The sequence below is a fragment of the Mytilus galloprovincialis genome, chromosome 11 (genome assembly GCF_965363235.1).
Source record: "Mytilus galloprovincialis chromosome 11, xbMytGall1.hap1.1, whole genome shotgun sequence".
Taxonomy (NCBI): Eukaryota; Metazoa; Mollusca; class Bivalvia; order Mytilida; family Mytilidae; genus Mytilus; species Mytilus galloprovincialis.
In genome coordinates, this window is record NC_134848.1 from 2,654,582 (window position 1) to 2,673,606 (window position 19,025).

Below are 19,025 nucleotides of genomic sequence, written 5' to 3' on the forward strand. Positions count from 1 at the left end.
CCATATATGCACCATTTTACTGGAATGTATTCTAAATATAAATAAATGACATTAGCTGGCTTTTTTGTTTGAGCCATGGCGTTGTCAGTTTATTTTCGATCTACGAGTTTGACTGTTCCTGTGGTATCTTTCCTCCGTTTTTTTTTTAGATAAGTATATTGATACTTCAAATGTAATTTCTAACATACATGTAACAAGCACATTTGAAATGATGAATTATAAAAAAATCATAAATATTTATGATAAACGAACCTGGTACCTTTTGTTAGCTATTATTCGTGTGTTTCTCTGTCCTATATGTTCTCCTATTTAATTTAATTGTAGTCCTGTCATGTTATGTTGTCCTTTAAATGTTATATTTAATATTGCCATAAAAGCGGGAGGTTTGGCATGCCACAAAACCAGATTCTTCCCACCATTTGTTTCTTAAAATGTCCTGTACCAAGTCAGGAAAATGGCTATTGTTATATTATAGTTCGCTTCTGTCTGTGTTACATTTTAATGATGTGTTTTTGTTGTGTCGTAATTCTCCTGTTATATTTGATGCGTTTCCCTCAGTTTTAGTTTGTAAACCCGGATTTGTTTTTTTCTCAATCGATCTATGAATTTCGAACACCTGGCAGTTTTGTTTTTGATACTGACTATCTTATGTAAAATATCAAGCGAGTTTTTTGTGGGTTTCGTGTTGCTAAGTGTTTATTTTTTTATTTTGTGCATTGTAAAGTGTTTTTCCTTTTGGTTCTTTTGGTCATTGCTTAGAAACGACTTAGTGTTTGAATGTCCTTTTTAGATCTTGTAACTCCCTTTTCCAATTTGATCTGTTTTAATGTGAACTCATCAGCGTGGTAGCGTTACTTTCTATGTTATTCTTGTATCTTGTAGAGAGTTGTCTCATTGGCAATCATAGCACATCTTCTTTTATATTAAATCAGTTCTGTATTATTAGTTATTGATTATGTTGTGTACCGATTAATTTTATGTATGGTAATATTATTCAATTAAAATAACTGTCTCTAAGGATTTATCCTTTTTTTTTCGATCGTTCACTTTATAGCCCACGTGACAACTTACCCTTTTTCCGAACGTTCACTTTATAGCCAACGTGATTCTTATTAGGCATTAATTATGCATTTTATACTTTATTGTTTAATTGTAACTTCTGTTGAACAAAAACCTCCGATAATTTGACGGCTACGGTTAGTATTTGCAATATTATAATTTATCCATGTAATAATTATTCTTAGATTTATTATTGTATAATACAAATTAAAGATTTTTTTTTATAATAAAACTGTAATTTTCAAAATCATAAAAACACCAATCTCGTCTAGGAACCAATTATCTTTATGAAATTAATTTACAATGTTTGATAACAATGATGACTATAAGTATTGGTAAATAGATTTCACGTGGCAGAGTATGATTGTTCATACATTTAGCACTGAAAATTTGAAGTCAATTTCATGAAAATGTTTGCTTGAAAGAAATTCAATTTAATGTTAATTAGTAAACAACGTATTTAACACCATACACTTCAGCTTCAGTCATATGAAATTTAGTTGGATTGCTGTTCACATTCGTTAATTTAATTATTTGTCCTTCTGTTATTGTGTTACACATCGTAACGATAACCTGTCCACTAACGGCTAGTCCATTGAACTCACCACATAGCTCCATGTGAGATGTTACAAAGCCTTCGCAGACGTGAACGAACATGTGTCTGAGTCGACCATTTTAAACAAAGAATGTTAAATGTTACTTAATTTAAAATAAAAACGTACTTGTTCTGTTTTCATACTGTTCACATATAAAACATATAAGAGTTAGGTCTTAAAATGCAAATGATATAACAAACTAATATACTCCTTGTGATTAGCAATAGATAAATGGATAGAGAAAATGGCACAATTTCGAGAGCTGATACTACTGCCTTTAATTGTTTGGAATGTCTTTCATTCTATTAAAGCTAGTCATCTTATTTTCTAGTAGATTTTGATATATTTTGTTACCTAAACATGTCCGTGTTTAATTCTCTAAATTGTTCTTTTTAAATAAAGGCAACAGTAGTATACCGATGTTCAAACTCATAAATCCATGGACAAAAAACAAAATCGGGGTAACAAACTAAAACTGAGGGAAACGCATTAAATATAAGACGAGAACAACGGCACAACACTACAATGTAACACACACAGAAACGGACCAACCAACAGACAAAATCCCACTTCATTAGTGAAGTTACTATGTTTTTTGAGAATTCAAGTAAATGTCATTTGTATAGATACAGGTATAGTACACACACATTGCAATTTTATTTAAATAGACCTGTAAATTATATATACAAACCATACATTTGTAAATATCGTATATCAGCTCATATATTAAGTATAGGAACAGGTAGATATTATAATGTTGATAAAAATATTAGACTATGTACAAATTGTAATACTAGCTCTATTGAAGATGAATACCATTTTATACTTGAATGTAAAAAATATAGTCAAATTCGAGAAAAGTATATAAAAAAGTATTATTGGAGAAATACTTCTACATACAAACTTATCCAGTTGTTATCTGTCAGAAATATTAAAGAATTGAATAACTTAGCTATATTTTTAAAATCTGCAGAAAAACTTTTAATTGCAGTAAATAATATTTTTGTTCTCACTTTATTTAAGTATTATATCATTCTCCACTCGTATTTCGTATTTTGTATTATGTATTATGATATATTGGCTCTAAATAATGACGACTTCAGTATGTATACTAAAGAAATTTATCCTGTAGAACTTACTTTAAATAAAGCTAATGATAACAATGACCACTGCCCTTTCCTCGATCTTGATATCTATATCATAAACGGGAAGCTTAATACAAAAATTTATGATAAAAGAGATGATTTTTCATTTCCTATTGTTAATTATCCATTTTTAGATGGTGACGTTCCCTTGTCACCATCTTATGGTGTTTATATATCTCAACTTGTACGATTCGCTCGTGTATGTAACAATGTATTAGATTTTAGCGAGAGAAATTTATGTATTACTGAAAAATTATTACACCAGGGTTTTCGATATCACAAACTGGTCAAAACATTTACTAAATTTTATCACCGGTATAAGGAAATAATTCGTAAATATAACTCAACATGCAGACATCTTATACGTTCAGGTATTTCACATCCAAAATTTTATGGAAATATTCTTTATAAAGCACAAAAATGTCAGTATTCTCCTCAGAAACTAACAAAACCTTTAAATAGACTTATTAAAAGGGGATATAGTTACGATACTGTTGTCAGGTCATTAAAGATTGCATATTTTGGCTTTAACATTGATTCACTGATAGGGTCTTTGCATCGGAACTAAACACATTTATTTCTAAAAAAACAGTTGTTGGCATGACACGGGTTATGTTCTTCTCATATATTTTATGATAGTATGATACTAAACCCCTAACGGGAGGGATTGTACCTGATATTCATATGATGAAGACATAATCTTTCAATCAGTTTAATTGAGGTCTGGAGCTGGCATGTCAGTTAACTGCTAGTAGTCTGTTGTTATTTATGTATTATTGTCATTTTATTTATTTTCTTTTGTTACATCTTTTGACATCAGACTCGGACTTCTCTTGAACTGAATTTTAATGTGCGTATTGTTATTGTTTTACTTTTCTACATTGGCTAGAGGTATAGGGGGAGGGTTGAGATCTCATAAACATGTTTAACCCCGCCGCAATTTTGCGCCTGTCCCAAGTCAGGAGCCTCTGGCCTTTGTTAGTCTTGTATGATTTTAAATTTTAGTTTCTTGTGTATAATTCGGAGTTTAGTATGACGTCCATTATCACTGTACTATTATGCATATTTTAGGGGCCAGCTGAAGGACACCTACGGGTGCGGGAATTCTCGCTACATTGAAGACCCATTGGTTGCCTTCGGCTGTTGTTTGCTCTATGGTCGGGTGGTTGTCGCTTTGACATATTCACCATTTCCTTTCTCAATTTTATTATGTATTATGTATTATATGTTCTTTCATGTACACCTTATATTTATATATATTATATATCTCTTGTAAAATTCTTATATTGGTGTAAAATTGTGTATATGTATCCTATAAGCTGTATTGCTTTCGGAAAAAAGTATTATTAATTATTAATCTTGGTTTCTGATATTTGTATAAAAAGATATTGGGAATATTTTGGTGTTTGGTGGTCTATGAGAAATCATGAAAAAGTATTAAACAAAACTATATAGATGGTTCGAAAAAATATGAGGATGAAACTTTCATAATTCTATACACACCTTACATGTATTTCAATGAAAGATTGAATATGTCAATCAACATTTTTACACCAAACTAGGGTTTGGGTCCTGTCTGTGTTGTTATTTCACCTAATTAATATCAAAATGTTTTATTGCAATCAAATCTTCTCAACTTATGTTTGTCCTCACAGAGTCCTTAGGCATTTAACAGGATAATCTTTTAATGACACATTTATTATATCCCTTTGAAATACCTCTATGATGTTTTAATGATTAAGTGATCAATGATAGAAACAAACTTATATGATAATTTATTTATTTTTTACCATCTAAGAAACTTAAAAGTGATTTTTTTCAGTTGCATGCCTCCTACTACTCCAAAGGGTAGACACAGGTTTGGTGCAGTACATGATTTTGATTGAGATCACACCCAGTTAATGGTGGGGTTCGTCCCATCCTGAGCACCGGAGATCACTCCCTGTTAATGGTGGGGTTCGTCCCATCCTGAGCATCTGAGATCACTCCCAAGTAATGGTGGGGTGCGTCCCATCCTGAGCACCGGAGATCACTCCCAGTAAATGGTGGGGTTCGTTCCATCCTGAGCACCTGAGATCACTTCCAGTTAATGGTGGGGTTTGTCCCATCCTGAGCACCTGATATCACTCCCAGTTAATGATGGGGTTCGTCCCATCCTGAGCACCTGAGATCACTTCCAGTTAATGGTGGGGTTCGTACCATCCTGAGCACCTGAAATCACTCCCAGTTAATGGTGGGGTTCGTACCGTCCTGAGCAGCTGAGATCACTCCCAGTTAATGGTGGGGTTCGTTCCATCCTGAGCACTGGAGATCACTCCCAGTTAAAGGTGGGACTCGTCCCATCCTGAGCACCTGAGATCACTCCCAGTTAATGGTGAGGTTCGTCCCATCCTGAGCACCTGAGATCACTCCCAGTTAATGGTGGGGTTTGTCCCATCCTGAGCACCTGAGATCACTCCCAGTTAATGATGGGGTTTGTCCCATCCTGAGCACCTGAGATCACTCCCAGTTAATGGTGGGGTTTGTCCCATCCTGAGCACCTGAGATCACTCCCAGTTAATGATGGGGTTTGTCCCATCCTGAGCACCTGAGATCACTCCCAGTTAATGGTGGGGTTCGTACCATCCTGAGCACCTGAGATCACTCCCAGTTAATGGTGAGGTTCGTGTTGCCCAGTCTTTATTTTCTATGTTGTGTTTTGTGTACTGTTGTTTGTCTTTTGGTCTTTTTCTTTTCTTGCTAGACTTTGTCAGTCGGAACAACAATTTCCCGAAATCTCCCAAAAACTGAATCTTTGCCCGAGAACCGATCAATCTCTTTATCATATATTGGTTGCCTTTTTTGCTTTCAATGTAAAGAAAAACAAATCATATCAATACACCCGATGTTGATCTTTTTACAGTTCATGCGATTCGTTGATTTTTAGTCTTTTTCCTTGGATTGACGAGACTTGAACATCGTTGAAATACAGTTGCCCCAAAAATTGTAACCTAATACCTTAACTGTAACCCAGAGCTCTGCCTTAACCAGCTGATTTTTCTAAGAATATTATCCATTGAAGAAGAAAATTATATATTCAAGTGTTTAATATACATGTCAAAGTTTTAATTGGCAGATGAAACGTAAAAGCCAATGTCCATTAAAATATATTTCTAATGCAATTATTTTGTTTCAATGGTTCTGGTTGGATGCCAATAAGCGTAAAATTCTCTATCTCCCTGTCTCTAACTTATAAGGCCTACATTTTGAATACCAGACTAAAATTGATTGATTTGTTTATTTTGCATTAGTATAGTGATAACTGTACTGTATTTGAAGCTGTACGGACGTCCATCAGTAGTTTTATTGTCGGAAATATCCGTTTACCTGTCTCTGCTTGGCGTCGCCAAGTAAACTATATTTGCGACAGTAAAACTACAGACGGATGTCCGCAAAGCTTCAAATACAATACAGTTATCTCTAAAGTATAAAGACTATCTAGTAATAGATAACCGTTTGAATATATTCTGGAAGCCTTTAAGGCATTTTGTACATTTGCTTATGGTTTAATCGATGATTTAAAACATCTGATATCTGGGCAATTGTTTGATAAGGGACTACACATCTGCTATCTAGGCAATTGTTTGATCTGGAATTGTAAAATATACAATGATATTTTGTCGCAAAGGAACCTTTATTTTAATCAGGTTTCCTTCATCTTTGAATGAATGTTTCTGCTTATATAAACTGTATATCCCTTTCAGTGTTCGGAACAGAGCTTCAAGCTACCGGTTTTTAGTAGGCTTTATGCTGCTCAATCTAGTTTTTAGTAGGCTTTGTGCTGCTCAGTCTAGTTTTTAGTAGGCTTTTTGCTGCTCAGTCTAGTTTTTAGTAGGCTTTGTGCTGCTCAGTCTAGTTTTTAGTAGGCTTTGTGCTGCTCAGTCTAGTTTTTAGTAGGCTTTGTGCTGCTCAGTCTAGTTTTTAGTAGGCTTTTTGCTGCTCAGTCTAGTTTTTAGTAGGCTTTGTGCTGCTCAGTCTAGTTTTTAGTAGGCTTTTTGCTGCTCAGTCTAGTTTTTAGTAGGCTTTGTGCTGCTCAGTCTAGTTTTTAGTAGGCTTTGTGCTGCTCAGTCTAGTTTTTAGTAGGCTTTGTGCTGCTCAATCTAGTTTTTTAGTTGCATTTTGTAAACTGTTGTTTGTCTTTTGGTTGCATTATTTTTTTGCCATGGCGTTGTCAGCTTATGAGTTTGAATATGCCTTTGGTATCTTTCACCTCGGTTCTGATTTTGTGAATGGTTGGACTGTCAAACTCACCGTGTTGATGCTGCTTTGATTTATTGCACAATGAACTGCTTCGCCGAGCGCAGCTGCATACGACCGCAGAGGTCCAACTCTGAACAGTTGGGACAAAAATGGACACAATATTCAAGCTTGATACACGTCTGAATTTGGATTGTAATTGAATATTTGACACACTATAGGTTTCTGACACAGAATAAAAGTAGTCAAAGAACTAAATTGGTTATATGATTTGAATGTATATGTATATAAGATTTGTTGCTATTGTGCAATACACTGTGCACTGTGATGTTGCGCATTACTTAGTAAATCTGTTTTCAGACTAAAAACAAATAATTAGCAATTGTGACCCCCAAATTTTGTGTGGAAAATTGACAATATCTTAATTGTAATTGTCTGAAAACTAGGAAAATGCTTGTTTTAGACACTTTTTGGTCCCTAATTCCTGAAGTTTAGACAATTACCCACAAAATGCATCCCAACCTTGAACTTTGTGGTACATTTTCAGAGTAATCAAAATACTTATACACAAGTTATTGTCCTGACACTAGAAAAATGCTTGTTTTGGGCCCCTTTTTGGCCCCTTATTCCTAAAAAGTTTAGACCATCACCCCAAAAACAATCCCAACCTTCCTTTTGTGGTATTGAACCTTTTGCTCAAGTTTCAAAGAGATCCATTTACTGAAACGTAAGATATTGTCCGGAATCCAAATGTATTCGGATGACGCCGACGCAGACATGATAGCATTTTACGATCCCAAAATTTTTAAAAGTATAATGAATAAGAACAAGAACATGTATGTAGTTTTGTTTTACCTGTAAGGAAGGTAGACTGCATTAATAGTTTATACAAATATACAAGTAGAAGATACAACAAAAACACAAATAGTGCTACAATAATCACATCAACAACAAACACAACGGTATCTTAACATATTTAATTTGTAAATTACAAAGTCACTAGGTATTTACAATAAAGCAGTTGTGCTAATGCAAACAATTTGAAGGCAAAATGTATAAGCATTGAAAAAGGTTGACAAATTTATGACAAATCAGGCTTAGGATTTTTTTATACATATATTGATTGATTGAGTACAAGGAGAACATTATCAAGAATGAAATCGTACTATCATTGTTGCAAAATAATTTCTGACAAAATCTAATCAATATTAAATATTATAGAATATATAAACATGTTCACATAAAATCAATAGAAATAGCTAATAATGGAATAAAGGAATAAGTGGAAGAATATGAAATAACTATGAAACAATGTCCCAAGTTAGGGGAGGGGTGAGGGCTCACAAATAGTTTTAACCCCGCCACATTCTGTATGTGCCTGTCCCAAGTCAGGAGCCTGTAGTTCAGTGGTTGTCGTTGGTTCATAATTGTTTTTCATAAATGTTTATGTCATTAATTAGGCCGTTAGTTTTCTCAGTTTTCTCAATTTCTCAATTGTTTCATATTTGTCATGTTGGGGCCTTTTATAGCCGACTTTACGGTATGGGTTCTCACTGTTGAAGCCCGTACAGTTGCCTATAATTGCTTGCCGCCACTTTATTTGAACTTTGGTGGATAGTTGTTTAATTGGCAATCATTATTTTTTTATACAAATTTTGATATTGGCGATGAGAGGAAAAGGGGATTAAATTTTGTAAAACTGACAATGAATATTGAAATTTAAATTTTACACACTCGACTCCTTCATATAAAGCAGACGTACAACAACAAAAAATCATAAAAGATTCCAGGCTTATCATTGTGAGCGTCATTGTATTCTTTGTTTACATAAAAGTAAAATATCAGAAATACACGGAAAATTCAAAACGAAAAATTCCCTTATCAAATGGCAAAATCAAAAGCTCAAACACATCAAACGAATAGGACACAATTGTCAAATTCCTGTCTTGGTTCAGGCATTTCCTTATATAGAAAATGGTGAAATAAACCTGGTTTTATAGCTAGCTAAACCTCTAACTTGTATGACAGTCGCCTAAAATTCCACTATATTGACAACAATGTGTGAATAAAACAAACAGACATGATAGATAATATATTTAAATGTCAAAAATAGGGGTACAGCAGTCAACATTGTGTTATAATCTTAATCACTATAAACAAAACAAAAAATATCTCAACAAAGAAAAACAAAATGGCATATAGACCAAAGCACATGGGCCAAAATATACAAGAATACAAAAATGATCATAGCACAATAACACAATGGCGGGATGTTTAAGAACTGAGCCACACCAAAAGATCCCAAAAGGGTATTACCAAAAAGGGCTAAACAGTAAAAGTAATTTACGAAGACAAATAAAAGAACACTACAACACGTACTTAGGATGATAAACAAAACGTCAGTGACTAAAATTTATACTTCAAGACCATCATGTATTATTAGAATGATAAACAACGGCAGTGACTAAAATCTATTCTTCAAGACCATCATGCATTATTTGTGCAGTTGAATATGTATCAACAAGGTCTTGGTATCTTCTGAAGAACTTTAGCAAAAGTCTAATCAGTGACAATCGAAAAAAATGTTAAAAAGGCAAATCAAGCAAAAAGTTGTATAGCATTGCGCTAAAACACCACCAAACAACACATGGTGCAGATAGCCTGACTTGAAAGAGGTCAAACATTTGCTTGGTAGTAGGTTTTCAAATGGTTTTTTTACATTTGATATGTTCTCAACTATTTGAAAATATAATATAACCAAACAATTATCACTGATCTGTTTGGATTTAAAATCCTTTTTTCTGATGGATTAAAGATAAGTTCATTTTACAGAACAGATGGGTTATGTCAAAAACATTCGTTGTGAAATACCAAGTTATGTTAGCAACAACTATATTTACATAATAAGAGCATATCGTTGCATTTTTGTTCAAAACTATATTAATGAAGAGGCATTTTATTTACAAATTTACATATAAAAGTAGCTGTTTGATAAACACAATATACAACAAGGTAATGTAAAAAAATTCAGAAACACCTTAAGGACAAGAATAGGTAACTGAATTAGTTATTTCATATGCGCATACTTTATCATTCATTTGACTTAAAATGTAGACCTAAATTGACTATTAAGGTAACATTTAACAGCTTTGAGAGATTAATATACACAATAATGATTGAAAGGAAATTGATAATAACCTAATTGCAGCTATTGTAACGTCTCTTTGGGGATATCTACTAGTGATAGATTTTTTGTTTACCTACTGATTGCTAGATATGATACTATGTTGCATTTCAAAGAGACACATTTTGGGAACTTTACCAGTAGGAATTCATATGGATAGCGGCCAAATTAAATTCTGAGAAGGACCAAATGTTAAGTGAGAGGAAATACATAATTTCAGTATACATGTAGGTTTAAATTATTGGAAGTGTGAGGCATATAAATGATGAAAATATGCCGCACAGCCATATGTTTTGACCTTTGAAAAAACGGTATTGCATATGAACTTTCCAATTACTGGTTCCAAATAATTATATCAACTTTAAGATACATTAAAATTATTTTATATGAATATAGAATATGTCATGACTGCTTCATAATTATCATATCTGTTATGGAACGAACACTCGTAGGGGATTTGTATTCAGGAATGAACACTCGTAAAAGGGATTAGTACATATTTTATCAATTTCCTTGCCAAGCATGACACTCACACATGACATATGTTTAATATAAACGATTGTTATCAATAATATATTGTTATTCATTTACATTAATGGTTTAAGTGACCAAATCATTGAACATTAGATTGACAATAGCTCCTTGTATTCATTGTTTACTGGTGATTGACAATACCTCCTTGTATTCATTGTTTACTGGTGATTGTCTTAGCTGTCCTTAACTTGTCGTGTAAAGTTTTTCTTCTGAAAGAAATTACATTTATTTCATTTCAAGCATTTATGAAGGGTTGCCATATCTGTGCTAGTAACTTCTGTCTTTTCTATTTGATCTGCTAGATCTGCATAAATAGAGTCTTTCTTTAGGGCTTTGAGAAATTCATTAAATCCCTGTTCATTTTTACGCAACAGCATGTCCATTAAATTCCTGTTCTTTTCCTGTGGGTTTTTACCAGAATCTATCTTCTTCCCATCATCAACTGACAATACCTCTCTTGTTATTAGATGATCTACTATGTTCTCGTGAAGTATATCAGTGATGACCTTTAGGTAGTTCTTTTGTAGACGAACTTTATATAATGGAAAATTCCAAACTGATAAGCCTACAAAATACAAAAAAGATGATTTTTTTCTTAAGATAAGTGCTATTGACCTTTTATGACTAAAGACTAGGTTAAATCCAGAAAAGCGATTTGGACCACATGAATTTATAACGTGTTTTCATTTTTTTACATCACTTGGTCGATACCTCTGCTTGTGGATTATACGTCCCCTAGAGTTTCAATAGCTCAGTATTCAGTACTTTGCTACTCACATGATTTACAACAAACCGTTCTTAAATTTTAAAATTATGCAGAAACTAAGGTTTCAACTCATTCGGTCAAAGTTGGTATTAGATGGATTGGCCATTGTTTTAGTACTTTTCAGTTGTGTAGCCCTTCTACTGTTTTGGTTTTATTCTCTCTTTCCTAAAAACTAATGTCTCATGAATAAGTTGAATACCCACATAGAATGTTGTATCTATAGATCTTACATTTCTTCAAACAAATTGAGATGTATGCTCTGAATTTATCAAACACATATGATAAGTGTTTGATATTTTAAAGAGAGCTGGTAAACATACATATTCACAATTTATATTTAATTGCCAATTTGTTTGTTATTCTATTTTCTCTCACTTTGATTTTTTTATAGTTGACCAAAACTAATGCTTTTGCATTATATATGTTCACTATTCTTTTCTACAGTTGGATCTAAGAAGTGAAATTCATCTGAGGTCATATTTGCCTGATTCGTAACAGGTACTTAATGAACTGTGACTTCATTATAACTGTAGAAAAGAATCTTGATCTCAATGTCTGAAATCATAATTACTCAATGTCACAATGTCTAAGATCAGAGTTACTTCACACAAACTGAAATTCGTCCTGAAAAAATCATCATATATACCAGTGACCTACTTTGGTATGCAAGAAAAGTAGTATACTTATGATAAATTAAATATGACGCAATTAATCTGGTAGATAGTCTTTAAAATCAAATACATTATAATATCTATTGATCTGGTAGATAGTCTTTAGAATCAAATACACTATATCTATTTTGATCTGGTAGATAGTCTTTAGAATCAAATACATTATATCTATTTTGAATGAATATATAACAACATTTAAAAATGATTTCAGTAAAAATCCTTCTTTGTTTGTGTTTATAATAAACCCTTCAGACATACCTTTAGTTTCAGCAGATACTGGACTTGGACTGAAATCACATTTCAAATCATTAGCGATATCTTCGTATCCATAATTACGTAATCCATCAACAAACACACTGTAAGCAGGTTCTCTCATTTTGGTCACAATATCCAGCAATGCTTTGTTCTGATCATCTTGTCCAGCATGTTGTTCAATACGGCGTCTGTCGTCTACCGATATCACTAGATGTGTCATCATATGGTCTAACATTTTGCTGGTTTGTATGTCCTGTATGATTCTGTCTGCATTATCTCTGATTTTATCTGTAATTGTAGTAATACAAACTTTTGTGTAGCATGTAAGTTGACTTAACATATCAAAATGATTATATTTTGTATTCAGTTAGCATACTGCATCTACTGATTTCTTTTCGAAATATGTATTGTCAAGCAAAAGAAGTTTTGAAATTGCACGCATATAAAATATGGAATATAAAAGTTGAGCACAGCTCAAACTCTCAAGACAGTATCTATTTCTATGCCTTCAACCTTAGCCCACATATATAATATTCCTGTATAAGAAGCAAACTCCCGAAAATGTATATAGATATATAAAGTGATATTCACAGTAAAATAGATATGTTATGTCAAGTTTTCCTAAAGTGTTTATGCCGTTATCCAACTAAATTTGATGTGTATTGATTTATATTTTGTCTCGGGTACATTTTTCTTTAATTAGTTGTTAATGTTTTAAACTAACTTATCAGTACTTTAAGCTTGTGTTTCTGTTAATTGTTTGTTGGCTTTGTGTCATAAAGGCAACAGTATTAAACCGCTGTTCAATAGTCATAAATCGATTAAGTGAAAACAAATCAAGGTCACAAACCAAAACCGAGGGAAACACATCAACTATATGAGGAAAACAATGAAACAACAGAAACACTGAAATGCTAAAAACATAAATGCCTGCATACATAGAAACGGACTATTTGGTATCAATCTGACGAGTTAAGCACAGAGTGCCTTTTATATTTGGTTTTTATATGTTCCTTTTACACAACTGTCACAGGTTAAAAAAAGGTTAGCTTTCAAGATTGGTTCTAAATGTAGAACTTAAAATATCCAAAACTTTTCGGACACATATATATGCATTGAAGTGACATAAACAAATACTTAACAAAGGAAACGCAGGTCATAACAAATGAAAAAAAAATAGAGTGCATTACTACACAAGAGTAATATACCAATACTATTATAACTTTTCAAAGAAATTAAATGAAAAAAACCCAAAAAAACCTTAACAACTAGAAGTAAACATATACAAATAGTTTAAAAGAGATTCCTAGTTGATGCCATCTGTATACTTAATTATCTGAAAAGCTACTCAGTTGACTGCAAGTAATTTTAACATAACTGAATGAACCGCAATGGATATGGCTGAAAATTGACTGGGAGACTGAACATCACGGAATAATCAAATTTCAGATTAAGATTCATTTACGAATGCTACCTATTCCGTAAATAAAAAGCTACTGAAAAGCTTCCATGCATGTTTTTTGTCGCAGCATATAATTACCTGTAACAATTTCCACAGCTCTTAATGTTTTTGCATCTATGTTCTTCACAACCTCCTCTAAACAACGTACACCTTTTCTTATATTAACTAAAGCTTGTGTAATGACCCGTATTGTAGGTTTTACTGATCTGTCTTTTCTCCAAGTAAACAATACTTCCTTATTTTGAGCTGTCAAATTGGGACTACATTTGTCGATATTTTCTAAATCCGCTATGGACAATCCGAGTTCTGTTCCAAGTTGAAAAACCATTTTTCCAATCTGTGGTGCTAGCTTGTCTAAAACTTCATCTGTAGGGATACAATCTAATATATCGTCTGGAATTCCTATAAGAGAAGTCAGATTTAAATAATACATGTGAGTAATTTTACATGAACTCATGGACATTAATCTAAAGGGAATTGTTTAAACACCTTGTCCTTGCTTTATTAAAACAACAAGGTTTCCTGAATCTCGATCAACTTTTAGTGTCAACTGGTATTTACTGACTCGATTCTGAACATGCGTTTTTCTTGTATTCGCATTCAAACTTTTTGCAAATTATACTTTAATCACTATTCAATCAGGCCGTTACTCACACTGCCAGAAATCCATAAAATCTTTTCCTTCAAATGATGTTTTAAACAATCATTATATTTTCTAGGATTTTTTTTTAGCTGACATCAACAACACGATGGGTGCCTCGTGTGGAGCAGGTTCTGCGTACCCTTCTGGCACACCTTAGATCACACCCACTGGCTAGTATGATTCGTGTTGCTTAGTCTTTAGTTTTCTGTGTTTTGTTTTGTATACTATTGTGTTTCTGTTTGTCCTTGTCTTTTTTAGCCCCGACATTGTCAGTTTATTTTCGACCGATGAGTTTGAATGTCCCTCTTGTATCTGTAGCCTCTTTTTGAAAGTGCTGGTTGTAAAATGCTTATCACAGAATGCACAATTATTATCAGTGCAGTTAGCTTTTTAGCTGGCATGATTCAAATCATTCTTTTTTCTATTACAAGTATTTGTTGATATGTTTAGAAATTATTACTGAAATAAAGTTCCCTCAGGCAAAATGGACCTTTCAAGGATTTTTCAAGGTCCTTTTTAGTCATACTGCTTCCCTTGTAAACAGCCTCTGATAATTTACTTTCTTCACAAACAGACTAACAAGTGCACACTACCAAGTGTTATGAGTGAATGACAAGAAAGCAAAGGGGCATACATGATCACTAGCTAAACCATCTAGTAAGAGTAAACAAGAATGTGTCCTCAGTACACGAATGCCCCACTCGCACTATCATTTTCCATGTTCAGTGGACCGTGAAATTGGGGTAAAAACTCTAATTTGGCATTAAAATTGAAAGATGATATCATAGGGAACATGTGTATTAAGTTTGAAGTCGATTGGACTTCAACTTCATCAAAAACTACCTTGACCAAAAACTTTAACCTGGAGCGGGACAGACGAACGAACGGACAGACGGACGGACGGACGGACGAACGGACGGAGGGACGAACGGACGCACAAACCAGAAAACATAATGCCCCTCTACTATCGTAGGTGGGGCATAAAAATAATGACAACGTGATTATAAGAATAAACTGCCCATAAATTGACAAATTTCAATATTAGATCCTGTTTGTGTTTTTCCTAAACAGAACAATTAACAAACACTATTCATGTTAATGCTTCTGTCAACTTAATTTCTATGAGAATATGTGCATTACTTGACAATCTATGCAGTTTCTATGATTTTAAACTGAATGTTACTGTAAGACATTAGTTAATAAGAAGAATGAATAGAGGGATACAGCACTATAGCAAAGCCCACACTACGTTTGACCACGGGTTAATAAAGTCACTGTTAAGCATCATTTCTGTTGACAGTACATTAAAACAAAAATACTAGATTTCGTTTTAAGTACATGAATATCTTAAGATACAGCTTACTCACTAGATTTCACTTGTTTTCTTCTCCTGACCTGAAAATGAAATCGTATAAACTGAATAAGCATTTATGATGAGATCTGCAAACTTAGAAGTTGTTAAATCACATTCTTACTATTTAATATTATTCTTCCGGTGTATCTTTAATGATTGCCCAAATTCAATTCACGAGTACGTATCATCAGCATTGTTTTGTCATACAGATGTAAAAACATGTGTATAGTAAATATCCCCTTAATTATTTTAGGACCATTTTCGAATAATATGGAGGCATTTGTTGTACTTTGTTATGTTTACATAATTTGATAAATGGCGTCAAGAATGACCAAAAAAAGTTATCCAATAATTTAGAAAACAAATAGCACATGTTCATAACTATATATATCTGGGTCATTTCTCCTGCTGTATCAGCAAAGCTTGGGAAATAAAACCCAATGCATATTTAATGAAATTCCATTAATAGTCATGTAACACGATATTAAATATCAATTATTGACATTTCTGTAGTTTATGTAAACATTCCAGCAATCTAATTGTGAAATTTAAGTACATATCTTTGATGTAAGCAGCTCTAAAACTTGGATTTGATGTTGTCATAATCGTAGCTAACATACTTTGAAGTGACCATAATTGAAAGGGAGATATGAAAATACAAAAAAACACTGTATCTCTATATAGCTTACCATGCATAATGTGTGTGTTGTTATTTTCATTTCTTGCAAACTTCTATCTAGATCTCCAAAACATATTGAATAATTCTCTTTCAAGTGAATAAGTGTCAAAAACTTGACCATCTGTGTATTTCCTGTGTAATTCTTGCCAATATCTCTCCAATCTATCTCTTCCATTCCAAGACGAAGTGCTAATTCATGTATCAAGTCTTCCTCACAATTACCAGAAAGACGAAGCAACTCGGGGTTACTTGGAATTTGATCTAAAGAATATTCACTCAAACCTACAAGTTGTATAAAACGTAAACATTGTGAAAAGATAGTAATAAATATGTCAATGTGACGATACATTACTAGATAAAGTTTAAAGAACACTATTAGTCAATATTGGCAACAAATATAGGTGTACAATTTGGAAATTAGTATGGCGTTCATTATCACTGAACTAGCATATATTTGTTTAGGGGCCAGCTGAAGGACGCCTCCGGGTGCGGGAATTTCTCGCTACATTGAAGACCTGTTGGTGACCTTCTTCTGTTGTTTTTTTTCTATGGTCGGGTTGTTGTCTCTTTGGCACATTCCCCATTTCCATTCTCAATTTTATAGTAATTATATTGATGAGTGTGGCAAGGTTTGATTCAAATTGACCCAGTTGTTTTCAAAAAGATTTTTTTTACAAACAGACGAGGATAGACAAATAGTGCCAAGTGATGGGAAATCTCACAGTGGACATTGTAACCTATGAGCCACACAAAAAACAACGCAAACACTAAATAAAAAACAAAATAAACTGCTTCGTTGAGCACAGATAAATACACCCTCACAGGTACAACCCTGAATAGTTGGGGCAAGAAAGGACTTAATAATCAAGCTAGATACAGGCCTGAATTTGGATTGTTATTAAATACTTGACACATTATAGGTTTCTGACGCAGAATAAAAAGTTAAATCACAAAAATACTGAACTCAGAGGAAAATCAATTCGGAAAGTCCATAATCACATGGCAAAATCAAATAACAAAACGCATCAAAAACGTAGTCAAAGAACTATATATATTGGTTATATAATTTTAATTTATATTCATTTGAAGATTTCTTGCTTTTGTGCAATACACTGTGTGCTGTGCTGTTGTGCATTACTCAGTAAATCTGTTTTCAGACTATAAACAAAGAATTGGCAATTGTGACCCCCAATTTATCTTTATATAACTCAAGAACTGTAAAAGTGACGTTACCAAATTTGTACTTGGTGCTTAAGTTTTGTAACACTTGGTTGAGAAAAACTAAAGTTGGAGAACAGGCACAAATATTTCTAGATTTTTTCTATTTGTAAACAATGGTAAAGGGGCATAACTCTAGAGCGGTTAAAGTGATGCCACCAAATTTCAAACTTGATCTGTGTTTTGTAGTTATAAGCATTGTGTATAAGTTTCATAACATTTGGTTGAGGCAAACTGAAGTAGGATCGGAAACGAACAATTCAGCAACTTTTCCATTTGTAGGAAGGCATATCTCATGTATCTCTAGAACAGTAAAAGTGACACCACATAAATTGAAACTTGATCAGTAGTTTGTAGTAATAAGCAATATGTATAAGTTTTATTACATTTTGTTGAGGCAAACTGAAGTTGAAGAACGAAAATGAAAAATTCATCAATTTTTCTATTTTTAAAGGGCATAACTTTAGAACAGAAAAAGTGATGCCACCACAATTCAAACTTGATATGTGTTTTGTGGTAACGAAAATTGTGTATAAGTTACATAACATTTCACAGAGGCAAACTAAAGTAAGAGAAGGAAAAACCAATTTTGGGAAGTAGACGTTCGTACAGACGGACAAGGGTAAAACTTAATGTCCCTTCCGCTACGGTGGGAGCATACAAATTGTCCCCCCTTTTTTTTTAACTTCCCCCCCTTATTCCAGAAAAATAATATTTGAAAAAAAAACTTAACTTTTTATAAAATGTGGTACAATTTAAGAGACATCAATGTACTAAAACAAGCATTATTGTCTGAAAACTAGAAAAATGCTTGCTTTAAACCCTTTTGACCCTAAATTCCTGAACAGATAGGGCAATTACCCCCAACATGAATCCCAATCTTCAACTTGTGGTATGGAACCTTGGGGTACAATTTCAGACCAATCAAAATACTTATACACAAGTTATTGTTCTGAAACTAGAAAAATGCTTGTTAAGGGAAAATTTTCAACCCTTCAATTCATAAACGGATGGGACCATCACCCCCAGAAACAATCCCAACTTTTCTGTTGTGGTATTAAACCTGTTGCTTAAATTTCAAAGAGATCCATACACTTAAACTTAAGTTATTGAGAAACGAAATGCCGTCGGATGATGACGACAAAGATGATGACGCCGATGAGGACATGATATCATTTTATAATCCCATCTTTTTTTTTTGCAGTCATATAAAAAATATAAAA

General features: G+C 33.1%; 3 protein-coding genes across 3 annotated transcripts in view; 1 reads left to right on the plus strand and 2 right to left on the minus strand.

Annotated features, from left to right (window-relative positions):
• The window catches only part of LOC143051550 (uncharacterized), a 576,970-nt gene that overhangs the window by 386,915 nt on the left and 171,030 nt on the right, over positions 1-19,025 (plus strand). The gene's annotated exons all lie outside the window — the stretch shown is intronic.
• The window catches only part of LOC143051961 (uncharacterized), a 353,125-nt gene that overhangs the window by 226,661 nt on the left and 107,439 nt on the right, over positions 1-19,025 (minus strand). The window lies entirely within an intron of this gene.
• The window catches only part of LOC143051962 (uncharacterized), a 467,775-nt gene continuing 456,749 nt past the window's right edge, over positions 8,000-19,025 (minus strand). Inside the window, exons 16-20 of the mRNA XM_076224940.1 lie at positions 16,595-16,866; positions 15,919-15,946; positions 13,987-14,310; positions 12,450-12,734; positions 8,000-11,319 (exon numbers count right to left, since the gene is read on the minus strand). Coding sequence (XP_076081055.1) covers positions 10,985-11,319; positions 12,450-12,734; positions 13,987-14,310; positions 15,919-15,946; positions 16,595-16,866 — 1,244 coding nt within the window. The 3' untranslated portion in view covers positions 8,000-10,984. The remainder of the gene's footprint in view (positions 11,320-12,449; positions 12,735-13,986; positions 14,311-15,918; positions 15,947-16,594; positions 16,867-19,025) is intronic.